The following is a 15119-nucleotide window of genomic DNA, read 5'->3' on the forward strand; positions in this document are numbered from 1 at the left end:
TTTCTATATACCTCAAAATTATTTGCTTGATATGACAACATGTTGAGTCTATTTTACTGTATTTTAATGCTATTTTATGCTTTCTGGGAACCTTATTTAAATTATAAATACTTCTCCTAAATAATTAAATAATTTTGACATATATGGCCACCTCACATTAGATTACAAAAAACTTTTTGTTTATGCCTAAAGGCCACTTAGTTCAAGCGGGCTATTGTAAAACCACCTATGAGTGAGTCAGGGTGGGGAATTAGCACCTGCCAACAGCCACATGCGACATTTTGAGCGGTGAATTTTCTTACCCTTCCAGCCACAGGGGCGGGTAAATATCACCGGAGTAGTGCAGTTTGCTAAAGGTTTCTTTGAACCAATGTTTCACTCCTCTTAAGTCCAGGTTAGTCTGACAAGGCCTAAATTGTGGAGTGAGATGCAGAGATTGTGCAAAAAATCTTTAATTCTTGCAGGTCTGCAAATAATGCAGGAACATGCTGTTGAAACATTTCACTTTATTGAATAGCCTGTAACTTTAATACTATAGGACTTTATTATTTAATACCTCCTAGATTTCCTACATTTTTAAATCCACCAGCTACAGTGGCAGGCAGGTAAAAACATTCATTTACAATCTGGCATTGAAGGCACTTTTATAAGATCATATCAGCTGTGGAGGGAAATTCACTGAAGTGCACTACTTGTGAAAAATTTTGCAGACCTTTACACTCCACATTTCCGATTTAATCCCACTACATATCTTTGAAATCTTTGGCATGGTGACTTGCTTTATTTTAAACGAAGACTGTTCATAAAAATGTCAGAGATGTAAAATACTGTTCAAATGTGCCCTGTTGCTCCAAACCTTTTTGGTTTATGACTCTTAATTCAAAAGGGAGCTTCTGGCACATTTAACATGTTTTAAAAGCCTGAGTTCATCATCAGTTATACCTAAACGTCTTAAATGTTGAATTTAATGAGCTGAAGACCAAAGAAATGAAATGCTTCAATATTTTTGAATAAAAGCAGACAGAACAAAGTGAAACAAAGGTTTACTTCAGAGGTCATCAACTACATTTCTACAAGGGCCAGATTTTCAAATGATCTAAAAGAATATACATTTTGGTCCAAATAACATACTAAAGTTAAAGTATGTGTATCTGCTTTCAAAATGTATGTAGTTTTTAAGCGTAAACAGAGAGATCAGCCCCTATCCCCCTTGGTATCCACATATTTTAACTACATATTACTAGGACTGCCATGTTGTCCATCAATATGCTTTCATATCCTGGTTGGTGAAAAACAAGTGGAGAAATCAGGTCTTTTGTTTTGACTTTAAGGAAGGAAAATTACCCTCTCAAAGAGTGGGAAGTGAAAAGTTTACACACAAAACTGCAGATTTAATCAGGATCAGACTGATAAATATGCATTTATCATGCATTACATTTATTTGTTGGAATTTAAAGACAAAAGATACCCTAAAAAACGTATGTTTTTTCCTCCTTCTGAATTTAATCACCTTTTGGGGGCCGGATGGGGAGCTTTTGGGGACACATCTGTATGAAAAACATGATTCAACATCACTGAAGGAGAAGCTTTTTTTAGGGGCTGTTGTAGTTCTTTTCAATATTTTGTTGACTGATTACCCATACTTTATTTAATGGGATTTCACATTCAATTCAGTGGCTACTAAATCTGAAGGCTTAGGCCTGTTTCTTCCCCGTGCATCAAGATTGATGCAAACTGTGGTGCAAACAGCAAACTCGTGTTACTTAAAAAAAAACAAAGTGAGGCCTCCAGATAAGATCTAGCTGGAAACAGAAAAAGTCTCCACATGAGATCAAGATATGTTTTTCTGAGAGAAAACTGTGATATTGCCTTTTTTTCTATTCATCTCTCATGCTTTCTACTGTTGTGGAAATATTCAGTTAGAATCTTTGAAGTTATTTCCTGTCGAAAAATACAATCATTTCCTGAGAGATGTGCAAACCCACTTTTTTTTTCAGATATGTATGTGAGGGAGGAAGACTGAGCGTCAGAGCCATAAAGGTTAGAGTTGAGAAAGAGCTATCAGTCTAGGTAAGAAAGTGGAAAATTAGAACACTGGTTTTGCTAAAGCTCAGACTCCCCAGCAATATCTGAAACAGCGAGAGGCAGATTTCAGAGGAGGCAGGACAGCTACCTCACCCATGTTTCCAGTGTAGAGCGTATGCAGAGAAGACAAAAAGGCCTGCCGGCAGTGAAAAGTTGAAGTCAAGGTAGAGAAAGAGACAGGAAGAAAGAAGAACAAGCACTTGGGAGCAAAACAAACATTGGAGAGAAACGTGATGGAGAAACTGAATGTCTACCACGGTCCTATTGGTAAAGAAGAAGGAGAGCGGCGGTTGGCCCAGGATGGGCGGGATGGGTGCTACCTAGTCCGTAACAGTGATTCTGTGCCCGGCGTCTTCTGCCTGTGTGTGCTGTGAGTACAAATATGGATTGTGAAATGTCTCTCTTGCCTCCTCCTGCCTCTTAGGGCCATTACTGAGACCTCTATAATCACATCAACACATAACCTTATTTTCTGCTATTACAGAGATTATTGATCTCCTCACATTTAAGAAAATAAAAGCACAAAGGCATAAACAGTGTTAAATGAAACCTAAAAATTGGGGCGGCCTTTTATTTAGTGTGAAATGTGAGTCCCACAGGAGCAATAATGGTGATGGCAGAGGCAGATACTTATTTCATTACACTGAAAGATTAACCCAGGGTCACGTTGTTTGTGTGTGTGTGTGTGTGCAGGTGCAAGGGGTACGTCTACACATACAGACTTCACAAGGACGATACAGGGACATGGGCAGCTGAGGTGACACTTTTTTATCTTACTTCTTGCTCTTATTCTGTGCTGACTCCTTTAAAACTCTACAAAACCAGCAGAAACTCCCTCACTCCCTCTTTGCTTGGTGTGTGTTTGATCTAAAGGTTGTTTGGATGCCAGTGTAATTCAGAGCAATGAATTTGAGTCAATTATTGGGATTGTTGCATATAGAATAGGCTGTATTTCTTTTTCTTTGCCAATAAATCCCAGAGATTTCCCCTGAACTTGCCTCAAACTCAGGATGCCACAGCATCAGCACACACTCCAGAGAAAGGAATGCAGACTTGCATTTGACAGCATTTCTGATGGGATGTATAATTGAGCGCTGAGGGTTGACAAACACCCCGAGATGTGAATGTATAGAAACATCTGAAAGCAATGTCTCTCTTTGTGACAACTAAGCAAGATGCTGGTGTAACTACATTTCACCCTCGCTCATTTTTACTGACAGCATCAAGCCAACAGATACGAGGAAAAGCCTTGAATTACACGCGTTTCACTACAAGCTCAATAACAGTTTACATTATTCATGGGCAAAATCAATCACTTTAATGAAATATTCCAGGGAACAGCGGTAACACTTGTGGCCAGAGACAGAAACAACCAAAGTGCTTTGCTGTGGGAAGTGCTCCCTCCGTTTGATTAAATGATTTCAAACTGCTTTCAAGAAACAGGTTTTAGCACTGTTCTTCCTGCATGATTGATTGCACAGGCTGCGAACAAATAATGCTTTCCTTAAAGCCCTTACACGACAAAATTACAGAACTTTAAAAAATTAAATGCTCTGTGGTTTAGAGGTATTAAATATAAAACTGGCAGCTGTGAGCTTAAAGGAAAATCAATAAAAAATTAAAAATAAAGCAAACTCCCTCAAAGATCATTGTCAACACCAAATTTCAGTAAAACAGCTTCGTTGCCTATAAAAAGTATATAATTTTTTGATTTTATAAATCAAGCATGTCAATATAATTTAGCTTTTTTGACAAAAGAAAGAGAAAAGTAGAGCAAGTGACTGCATAAATATTCTGACTGACCTAATTCAACAGAGGTCCAGCCGATTAGTGCTAGTAGTCCAACAATTAGTGAAAAAGGGATCAACTGAGTGCAGTGAAAGTGTCTCATTTATTATAGTGTAAGGACACCTGTGTCCGGAAGGTCCAGCCACTGCTTTATCAGTATTCCTGGCTACCATTACACCACAAAGAAAAAAATAACACTCCAAGCAACTCAGAAAAATGGTTATTGGAAAGTGTAAGTCAGGGGATTAGTAGAAAAAAATTTAGAGGCGCTGAACATCCTCCAGAGTTCAGTTAAATTCATCATGAAAAAAAAAGGAAGGACTATTGCACATGTGTAAATCTGCCTAGATCAGGCCGTCCTCACAAACTGAGTGACTGTGCAAGAAGCGGACAAGTGAGACATTTGTGACGACTCTGAAAGATGAAAGCGTCAGCAGCTGAGATGGAAGACTCTGCACATAAGAAAGGTTGTTTGAGTTCTTCACCAGTCAAAGCTTTATGGGAGAGTGGCAAAGAGAAAGCCACTGTTGAAGAAAACTCATTAAATTTGGACAAGAGTTCACCAAAAGGCATGTGTGAGACACCATGGCCAGAGTTCTTTGGTCCGATGAGACCAAAACAGTACTTTTTTGCCGTCAGACAAGACGCTCCTGTGGCAGCATCATGCTGTTGGAATGCTTCTTGACAGCCGGCCCTGGAGGGCTTGTAAAGGTAGAGGGTAAAATGAATATGTGAAATTACAGGGATTATAGGACAATCTTATCCAGTCTGCAAGAGAGTTAGGCTTGGGAGATTTATTTTCCAGCAAGAGAACATGAAGGCTACGAAGAAATGGTTTAAAGACAACAAGGTGAACGTCTGCAGTGGCAAAGTCAAAGCCCAGACCTCAATCCATTAGAGAATTTGTGGCTGAACTCTGAAAGGGCTGTTCATGCCCCATCTCTGCAACCTGACAGAGCTTGAGCAGTTCTGCAAAGAAGAGGATGGAGTAAAGTTGCAGTGTCCAGATGTGCAAGCCTGGTTGAGACCATTACACACAGACTCAGTGCTACCAAACAGTGACTTGGAGAGGGTGAATATTTATGCAGTCACTTATTTGACATTACATATTCTTATTTAATTAACATTACTTTGTAGAAATCTGTTTTCACTTAGACATTCAAGAGGTTGCTTTATGATTTTTTTTTTGTCAAAATAGCCAAATTATAGTCATGATGATTGATTTATTAAACAATAAAATATCCAAGGGGATGAATACTTTTTCCTGGTTAGGGACTTTATATGCTGAGTTTGCATGTTCTCCCCATGCATGTGGGATTCTCTCTGGGTATTTTGGCTTCCTCCCAACTCCAAAGCACTAAATTGGCCATAGGTGTGAGTGTGAGCGTGCCTGGTTGCTAATGACAGCTGGGATAGGCTCCACCTCCCTGCAACCCCCAACGGGATGAGCAGTGTAGAAAGTGGATGGAGGGATGTTCACTGAACCTGCTTTGCAGATTGACTCTGATAGACTTTCAGATGAGACCACAGACCACCTTTTGAAAATGGTTTGTGTTTTATGTCAGTTTTTCTGCAAGTCGCAACAGCAAAAATAGCACACTTAAGCTTGTGAGATTTCACACATGAATCCTAAAATAAATGCTTTTTGTTGACTAACAAAGAAAAAAAAACCTGCCCAGGGGAGTGGATGCTTTCAGTTGCAACTGCAACAAAAATAATTCTTTTCTAGCTTGACTCCCTTTTCCTCTCTTCTTGAGTAGATTTTCAGAAATTAAAGATTGACTTTCTTTTGCATCATCCTATTTATCCTTCTGTTCCTTATTTTTCTTCAACGTGAACTCATGCAAATCAGTGGACAGATGATTTATTAAAAGATAACTGACATGATTCCCAGCCCATCCCTTAGCAAGATTTGTCTCTGCTTCTCCCTTTAGCATGTCAGAAGTCTTTTATCAGGTGAATCTGTGTGAGCTCATTTCAAGCCGGTCCTGTCCCGTCCTCCTCATTTCCCTGTGGATTTTGATACCGAGATAGAGACGGTAAAGCTTTCTTTTTTTCTGTCTTTCTTGTGTTCCAGACCACTCCTGGTGTGCAGAAGCGATGTTTCCGGCAAATCAAGAACTTGATAGCAACTTTCCAGAGGCCTGGACAAGGAATTGCCATGCCTCTGCTCTACCCTGTCACCGCTCAGAGACGAGCACAAACACACAGAGGCACAGACTCCCAGTAATAGCCTGTCACAGACACACAGCAGCCCTGACTTTTACCTCCAGCGGCGGCTGCCGCATGCTGTTCAGGGACAGGAAAACAAGAAAAAAAGGGGATGCAGCAGGCTGTTGGTTAGGGGCAGACCCAAAGCTCTCCATTGACCTAATTATGAAGGAAAAAGCTGTCTTTATGTGGTAGCCTGCTGTTGCATTTTTCACACCCTGTGTGAAGTAAATGTCATTTCTTTCCAATTAAGCAGCTCCTGTTTGTAGAAGCCGAGTCATTTAAGTTCTGTCTCAGATTTCCTTCCTTTTTTTCTTTACGTGAGCAGAGAGTGCCTCATCACTTTTAGAGATTTGATGTAAAATATTCAACTCTTGAAACATTAATATCCATTACTGCATTCACAAGTTGACAGCAAATATTGTGCTCTGTTTTCTTAATGCAATTTGGTTATGTGAATGGCAAAGAAAATAAATGACATTGGTTGAAATAAACTCTTTCAAATGAGGTCACCCATACACAGCCATACACTGCAGCCTCCATCTGACACATAATGTGGAACAAAAATTCAATTTGACATATTGAAGCACTGATTTCCATGGAGAGAATGCTGACTGCTGGAGAGATGGAGGGGGTCTGTCATTCATCTGATTGACATTACTGGCTCTTCATGAAAAAAGAGACGAAACGAGAGAGAGCGAGAAAGCACCCATTCAGCCCAGACAATTCTTCAGTGCAGCGGTCTCCTAGCAACCAGACCCTCCATCTCTTCGGTGCAGATATGAGGTTGGACAGTATCTCGTGGAGCATATGGTTTAGAAGGGAAGGTGCATCACAGCCGATCAGCAAAGTGCTCGTCGGGAACGTATATCACCTGCTGGCAGTCAGAACATATGCATTGTGCAGCTCTGTCATCCGCAGCCCAGGAGAGAAACACAAACAATTAATGGTGGGCAGATGGCGGAGTGACGACGGGAGGGAGGCGAGTTGGGGATAGGCAGACGGACAGGGAGGTGGATTAGTGGTAGCTAGATTAAAAAAAAAAAGAAAAACAAACAAACTTCTTTTTAAACTTTCTTTTGGGGGAGGAGGAAGGAGGCTTGGAAGTAGTTCACATGCAGTCTGATTGGCATTTCCTAATGAGAGGAGACAAGCTGTAGAGAACGGCACAGCCAACTCCAGGTCCTGCCCCTTCTGCTCTCGCCACCCACTCACTGAGCCTCAGCTGTCACATTTCTTTTTCCCTTTCTCTGTGCTTTTTTTTTTTCTCTCTTCCTTCTTCTTCTTCTTCGTGTCTTCTGACAGACGCAGGTTCCTCATGCATATCTCAGTTTGAGCCCATGATGATGGGTGATAATGACAGCACAGATTTGAAAGTTACAAACCCCCAGAAACAAGAACAAAGAGCGCACAACAAATGTGTGGAGAGAAGTCGCAGAGACAGTGAGGACACGGAGAGAGAAAAGAGAGCCAGACAGAAAGAGTAAGAGAGCAGACACAGAGAGAAATAACAAGCAACAGTGTATGAACTCTCATGGAGAATCTGGTAATTCACACATAATAACTTTAATCAGCATTGTAACCCAATAAAGTCAGATTTTTCAGCGAGAATATTTACTATAGCCATGTATAATTCTTTGCAAAATGTAACTGTTTTTTTCTATTGATTAACAATACTGACACTTACTTATGAACAACAGAATTTCCAGTTGAGCACTTTTTTCAGTGTGAAAGCACTGGCTATGTACATTCTTGATTTTAGTATACACACTCATACAAACTACTGTTGGAGCACACCAGAGGCGGAACACCAGGAGAGGTTTCCTTCTCTAAAGGGGAGTGTCAGAGTCGACAAGGCCTCTCTTACACAATATGTAAACGATAGTATATCCGAGGTAAACCATGTAGGAACTCAAATGGCAACCGCAGAGCTCTTGATTTGAGTCATGAAAAGGATCAATCCTTCAGTCTTCATCCCTACAGTTCTGTGAATCTGAACAGAGTCTAAAATGATTAACAGTGTTGAAACAGCAAATGACAGACAGTCAGTCCATCAGTCAGTCAGTGTCAGTCAGTCGGTCAGTCAGTCCCAGGACAGTCAGGTACAAAAAGCAAGCCACAGCCAAACCACACTGCTTGTGCCACTGTTAGAAATCGGAGAAACTGGACGATAATAATAAAATACCATCATTTTGTCATAATTAAAGGCATTTGGAAATCATTTTTTCCCAAATCTCTTCTCTTGTTCTTCTTCTGTCTTCTTCTTCTTTTTTTCATACAGTATAGAAACAGTAGAACAAATCAGAGTAGAGTAGAAACAGGCAGTCTTTGGTGGGGTGGGGGGCTGCTTGAGTGTCTCTGTTACCTGCCCCCCACCTCGCTCAGTGTCATAAAGTGGATGTTAGAGGGGCAATCAGACAGCTCTGGCTGCTGCTCTATAGGCAGGGAGTAGTAGCCGTCGTAACCCTGAACCAGTCCTGTGGTCAGCAGCTGCTGCTTCTCCGCTTCGCTCCATGCCCTGCTCCCCGCATCCCCTAATTCTACCCTCTTCCTCTCCTTTTCCCACGCCCCTTCCACCGCTCTCTTTCTCGCCTCCTCCTTTACTCGCGCTCTCTCCTCCTCCTCGCTCCCACCGTAGCGCACGCACAGGCACAGCGCGCCCTGCTGAAGGGTGATATCAGCAAATCGTCGAGTCCTGCCATTCACCAGTGCGCTCATCTGAGAAACGCTCACGTTCACCCCGCTCTCTAGGATGCGTCCCCCGACGCCTAACCCCAGAGCGAGGTCTTCCTCAATAGGTCTAGACTGGAGGAAGTGATGGGTGTCACAGCCGTGCACAGTAAAGCTCAGCCCGCTCAGATGGACGGCGTTGTTTAAAATGGCAGCCACCCGGCGGCTGTCTTCGCTGGCTACTCCAATGACTTCAGCGCTGACGTGACCGTGGGAGATAGCGAAGCGGATGCTGGGGCCCAGAAGAGAGGGTCGGGATCCAAAGGGAGGAGGGCGGGTCGGTCTGTGGCAAGTTGAGCCTATAGGCTCCGAGACTAGTGGTAACCTCTCCAGAGAGATGAAACTCCTCAGCTGTCTCCGTAGCTCGCACTGGATCCCCAAAACCACCTGTAGAAAAAATACAGAAACATACAGCAGGTTTACAAAACGTCATAAAGGTTTAAAATTGACTTCATCAATATTTTTGCAGGCTGTTAAATTGAAAGTACAGATGTCTCTATAGCTTTAAAACTAACACATGGGTCTTTTAGACTGAAGACAGAACCTGTCAGTAAAGGAGAAGCACAGGGTTTAAAAAAAAAAATAGACATAAATAAATGATGGCTGAACTCTATTAAGCTTCAGGGCCCTGGCACATATATATACAGTGCTTAACAAATTTATTAGACCACCCTAACCCTAACCAAAGTAAGGTTTATGCCACAGCTGCCCTAAATTAACAGCATTGGTAATTACTAAAATAATTTTTTATGTTTCTACAATGTTAAACACCAATATGTAGAAGCTTTTTAACCGAACTGATATTTTTAATGCTAAAATATAATTATTATTGTTATCAGTGAATTTTCAAGTTTACTGATTACAAAAAAACCCCTGAAAAAATAGTAAAGCACATTAATATTTCTTGATTAATATGTCAAATTATAGTTATTTACTTGCATTCCTGAACAGAAAAATGAGTTTTAGTGGTTGAATGTTATGCTTGATTAATTTCTGACTTCTCAGAGAAGCCCAGTGAGCCGGCTCAAATTTGGGTGAATTCAGTTTGAAATCCCTCATTCCTGTTCAAAATGGTAAAACGTGGAGAGCTCACTGAAAATGAAAGACTCCGCATTAAAGCACTTCATGATGCTGGACGGTCTTTGAGACAAATATGACAGGTGGTCTAATAAATTTGTTAAGCATTGTATGTATATATACACACACATATATACATACAGATTTTAATGCTTGTGTTTGTTGAGAAATACATTAGATGAGGAACTTAAAAATATTGCATATTGAATTGCAATTGCGATAAAAAAATAAAAAAACCAAAAGCAAGTATAAATAAATTTGTATATATGGTTCAATAACATGACTTGCATGTTCTGTGATTTTTTGTTTCTGAATCTAATATTTCTTTTTTTTTCTTAAATAGTAAGTTCATGGCATTTATCTATTTGTTCAACAACACCTTTTTTGTTTGAAAACATTTTCAGTATATTTCAAATTTCAATAATATAATTCATTTCATATTTTGCATCTCAAATCCTAAAAATGTCAGTTGGTACAACCGTTCCAGTACAAGAAAACAGAGCATTTTAATTGTGAAAAATTCAAACTGGAATACTTTAGCATAATTTTACGGGTGAAATCTGTGAAATAAACAAATCTTATAAATTTCAAACATTTTAAAAATATTTAGATCATCAGAAACTTTTGTGCCTGAATTTGCAAGTTCTTAAATGTCTGGGTGGAGTAACCGTAATCATGGGAATTTTATTTAAAATGAAGTGAAAAAAAATAGATTTTTAGCATTATTTATAATTTATTTTACTCCAGCTGGCACTCATGACCAAGTGAAATGGTTTATAGATCCTTCAGGTGGTGTAATAAATTTACTGTAAAACTACATGGGAATTTTATTTAAAATGAAGTGAAAAAAAAAATAGATTTTTAGCATTATTTATAATTTATTTTACTCCAGCTGGCACTCATGACCAAGTGAAATGGTTTATAGATCCTTCAGGTGGTGTAATAAATTTACTGTAAAACTGCTGGACCAGTTTGGGTGGCTTTTTCCTTTAATAAAAGATATCATTATTTAAAAACTGCATTTTTTATTTACTCAGGTTATCTCTCAGTTTGTCTGATGACCTTAGACATTTAAGTGTGACAAATATGCAAGAAAATAAATCAGGAAGGGGGGATTTTTTTCACAGCATTGTATTATAGTAAATACTATGTATATTATAGATTACTGTTTGAGTACTATTTTAATTTAATTTAACATTTTATGAAATACAAGCTGATAAAATGCTTAACATCTTTTTAAGCAAGTGGAGAAACTGCAAACAGATGTCTACCGTTCTGCTGGTTACACACCCATAAGATCAGTGGCTAACCGCTTGTTTGCAAATGACCCTAATGCACTTGTGGCTGAAAGCAACTGCAGTATCTAACACCAACAGGGTGAAAAACCTCTCAAACATTGAGAATATCAAACCTAAGAGAACAGAGAGGAGCTATATAGTAAGTTTTGTATTGTTTTCTTACATAAGGTGAACACAGAGGAATAAACAAACAAAACAGATTCACAATTCAAACTACAGCTTGAGCATTAAGCTGCAGTGTTTAGTGGTGGGAAGCTCACCTTGCTTGAATCCCAGTTCTGTGTCTTTGTCTGGGTCTTCATCAGTTCATATGTTTGTTCCATTCGGCCAACATCAGGCTTTGGGAAACCTGGGACGACATTATGAAGCTGGAAGCCGAACAACTGCAGCCAGCTACCAATATCTGAACACACAGACAGACAAAGAGGAGAAGATTGCACAGAGGGAGAAAGTTAGGATGTACTGTGAATGCTGTGAAGCAAACAAAAGTCATAAGGCCAGGAAAACAAGACCTTGTTCAGGAAATCACACAATATATGAGCATAATCCATGGCAGACGTGGCTCGGCTGGTGTTTCCTTGACAAACAGATTCATTCTGTAACAAACAATCCTGCTGCAGGGAAACGTGACGGGCCAAATGAATGTTCCATTAACCAGAAGGACATACGCCCCCACCAACATCCTACATTCATTCTCCTGTTCCATCTCTCTCCTGCGCTTGAGTTTCTATTTTGCCTCTTGGGGAAACAGTATGTTCTTGACAGACAGCGGGAACAAAACATAACAGTCTGCATTAAAAAACAAACAAAAAAGGATGATCTGAGGCTTGCGCTGTCCTCGCTTTTGCCAGAACATTCTGTCTGTCACATCTTCTTTTTCTGCCACACAGCTCACCTGTGGTTAGCCATGAGCCCCCTCACATATGCTTTCCATGTGAGCACGTGTGGGTGTAGGTGTTGCTGAGTGAACTATCTGCCTGCAGCAGCGTGTGTAATTCAGTTAGTGACTGTTTCAGTGTGGAGTTGTAGAGTGAATCAGAATTTGTAAATGTGTAAAGCTCACCTGTGGTAAACTTTGTAACTTCCTCCACTCTGCCGACTGGACAGTTGTTCTTGAAGGCGTACAAGTTAAATGGCTTTGGTTCCTTGCTGAGCTCCCCCCACAGTTCATGATTGGGCGAAGTCCATCGCCCAGCTAGTGTGTCATAATCCCGCCTGCCCAAGTGGACCAGCCGAGTGAAGGGATCATATAAGCCTCCGTGGAAGCCAATGACAAGCTGGAAGTCAGGGTTGGTGTCCTGGTAAACCTCTCCATATGGGGTGTAGAAGATTTCTTTGACTAAGCGCCCTTTGCTAGAGAAAACAGCTCTCGGACTCCCCACGCTGTCGCATGCAACATAGTACTCCTCCCCACTGCTCAGCTCCATGGCGATCAGGTGGCCCTGCAGGTCGTAGTACAGCGAGGTGATGAGATTGCTACTGTGGTTGTACAAGTGGCTGACCCTGGTGGGATGTGACAGATCAGCGTAAAAGAATTGCAGCTGCTCGCCCTGGCTGCTCTTGGTGGCGACACGCCGACCCAGCCCATCGTAGCGGTACCACACGGTGCGCTCCGTACCCCTGTTGAAGACACGGGTCAGCAAACCATTGGAGTTGTACTCAAACAGATCATTTGCTCGCTGACGGAGAAAGCCGTCGTCATCCACGCTGTACTGCAGCTCCCCAAGGTGTGTGATGCGGTCTCTCTGGTCATAACGCAGTGGCGTCAGCCTGGAATTAACCATAAACCAGAAAGTACAATTAGGGTGCTATGAAATGATGTCTACCACTAATAGAGTAACAATACTTTGAATCTGCAAGTATGCAAGCAGCTCATGTGCTCATGAACTCTGTAGCAAGACTGAAGCCTATTATACAATGCAATTTAAGGCTGTCCCAGATGAAAGCTGAACAGTTGTGGTGATATCTTTTGTTATGGCTCTAAAACGTTGGTACTGTGAGACAGGCCGACGGACAGCCATTGTCATGGTCTTAAGCAAAGATAGCCTAGGATAATTCTGACAGTGCCAAGAATTTAGAGAGACCATCTCACAATGTGATTCCTGCTACAAGCTACATCAACTAGCCAACCAATAGGAATGCAGCAAAAAAAAAAAAAAAAGACATAACGATAAAAGCAGCACTTGCACCAACAAACAAGATAGCATTAGAATGGAGACAATGTCAAAAAGCGAGAGTTTGTCGGATTCAAACAAAGAGAAAAATCTTGATCTTAGATGTCTTTATAAGCATATGAAAACTACAATTACAATGGCTCTGTTACACTGTTGTTTATTTCTTGGCTACTGGCGTACGTCATAGCCTGCGATTTGCTGGGAGTTGTCATCATATAGTCTGAACACATCAATCTTGATTTCGTATGAGAATTATGTCAAACAGTGTAGCATGCAAGAAACTTAAAAGATTGCTAAAAATGCACAGTCTACAGATATGTTAGGATACAATACACTTTATTGCACCTTTGGCGAAATTTGTCGATACAAGACAATTCTACTGCAAGCAATTTTTGTCTAAACGCTGGTTCGAAAATAACTTTGCAAAGCAGATGGGTTCGCCCGTTTCTGTGTTTCTCACTGGCAAATCCATATTGCACAGCTCTCATCTGAACAGTTTGGGCCTGGTTAGAAAGTAAAAGGACCAATCAGCATCGAGGGGCAGTACTTTCGGACACGGCAGAGTCATGACGTAAGCAAGCAGCAACAAGAGGCCGGTGCAATTATGGCAGAAGACATCAGTGTGCCGTGGATAGTGCTATAGCGTCAATTTTATTAGAACTTGACGACATTTCTTCGTTAAAAGAGGAACAAAGGACAGCAATGAGTTGTTTTCTTTTCAAAAACGACATAAGTCGTGTACTGACATTTCTTCAGTCGCCATGGTTTGTGTTATGCAGTTCTCTATGGAGTTTAGTCCTCCGTAGCAGCACAACTCAGCTGCTACGGCAATGACATCATATGTTTTGTTGCTCTGATTGGCCTGTAACGATGTAACACACAGAAGGTTCATCCAATAACTGTCCGAGTCTTTTTTCAAGGACTCTGCCCTTTCCCAAACACTGTCACTGGGAGGTTTTCCAGATGAATGAGTGAAACAAATCCATCTGGCATGTCAGGTTAGGTTCGAAATCAAATGACCAAAATGCACTGAACTGCATTTAATTCAGATATAAGACTGTTAATATGATTTTCTAATCTCAACAATGATTCACAAGGTTCTGGGAGATTTCCAATGAAGTGTTTGGAGTGGGCCTCTGGAAAATCTCAGCTTGAAGGGCCTTGTGGACCTTGAATTCACCCTAACCCTCCATTCCAACAAGAGTCGTCAACAGCTATTGTGAATGAGTGAAATGTCAGGGTAGGGCTAAGTGAAGAAGTGAATTGGGGATCGAGTACTGCAGCAAGACTAAAAATAGATCAGTGAAATTGTTTCAACAAAGTCAAATGCTTTCTGCTTCAAAGTATTGCTAAAAGATAACATACACACCTTGCACTGGTCCCATGGCTGAGCAGGTTAATGTTCCCATTCAGGTCATAGCTGTAGCGCCACTGAGGCCGCTCGTTAACCGAAGCACTCTGCAGTTGGCTGTCTGCATCATACTCATAGGTGTAGCGTGTGACGTTACTGTCCACACCCACTCTGATGTCACAGGTAGTTGTGCGCCCAGCGGAGTCGTATTGTATGGTCATCCAGTAGGCGATGGATTTTAAGATCTCATACTGGACCTCTACCACCTGGCCATAGGAGTTAAATACCTTTGTGTGCTTCATCAGGTGGGTGGTGATCACCTGAAGCACAGTTGATTAGAGAGATCAGTCATAATATAATTCACCAATAGACATTATATCCATGAAATTTTAATTACTGCCATGC

The 15119-nt window shown here is 40.9% G+C and overlaps 2 protein-coding genes across 2 annotated transcripts in view; one reads left to right on the forward strand and one right to left on the reverse strand.

The window, feature by feature from the left end:
* The first annotated feature begins 2045 nt into the window (after positions 1 to 2045).
* Positions 2046 to 6241, forward strand: LOC121516527 (SH2 domain-containing protein 1A-like). The gene is made up of 3 exons (XM_041797863.1): positions 2046 to 2455; positions 2779 to 2842; positions 5951 to 6241. Exons 1-3 carry the CDS (start codon positions 2319 to 2321, stop codon positions 6101 to 6103), a joined length of 354 nt encoding a protein of 117 aa, XP_041653797.1. The 5' UTR covers positions 2046 to 2318; the 3' UTR covers positions 6104 to 6241.
* A 2-nt stretch (positions 6242 to 6243) lies between these two features.
* tenm1 (teneurin transmembrane protein 1) overlaps positions 6244 to 15119 on the reverse strand; it is a 351544-nt gene continuing 342668 nt past the window's right edge. The window contains exons 35-38 of the mRNA XM_041797861.1: positions 14733 to 15034; positions 12253 to 12959; positions 11450 to 11592; positions 6244 to 9201 (exon numbers count right to left, since the gene is read on the reverse strand). Coding sequence (XP_041653795.1) covers positions 8446 to 9201; positions 11450 to 11592; positions 12253 to 12959; positions 14733 to 15034 — 1908 coding nt within the window. The 3' untranslated portion in view covers positions 6244 to 8445. The remainder of the gene's footprint in view (positions 9202 to 11449; positions 11593 to 12252; positions 12960 to 14732; positions 15035 to 15119) is intronic.

The sequence above is a fragment of the Cheilinus undulatus genome, linkage group 10 (genome assembly GCF_018320785.1).
Source record: "Cheilinus undulatus linkage group 10, ASM1832078v1, whole genome shotgun sequence".
Classification (NCBI taxonomy): Eukaryota; Metazoa; Chordata; class Actinopteri; order Labriformes; family Labridae; genus Cheilinus; species Cheilinus undulatus.

Bases quoted from the DNA above. Each gene is read 5' to 3' on its own strand.
- LOC121516527 (XM_041797863.1), top strand. From the start codon at position 2,319: ATGGAGAAACTGAATGTCTACCACGGTCCTATTGGTAAAGAAGAAGGA. The intron at 2,456-2,778 runs GTGAGTACAAAT...GTGTGTGTGCAG, and splicing joins GTCTTCTGCCTGTGTGTGCT to GTGCAAGGGGTACGTCTACA. The intron at 2,843-5,950 runs GTGACACTTTTT...CTTGTGTTCCAG, and splicing joins CAGGGACATGGGCAGCTGAG to ACCACTCCTGGTGTGCAGAA.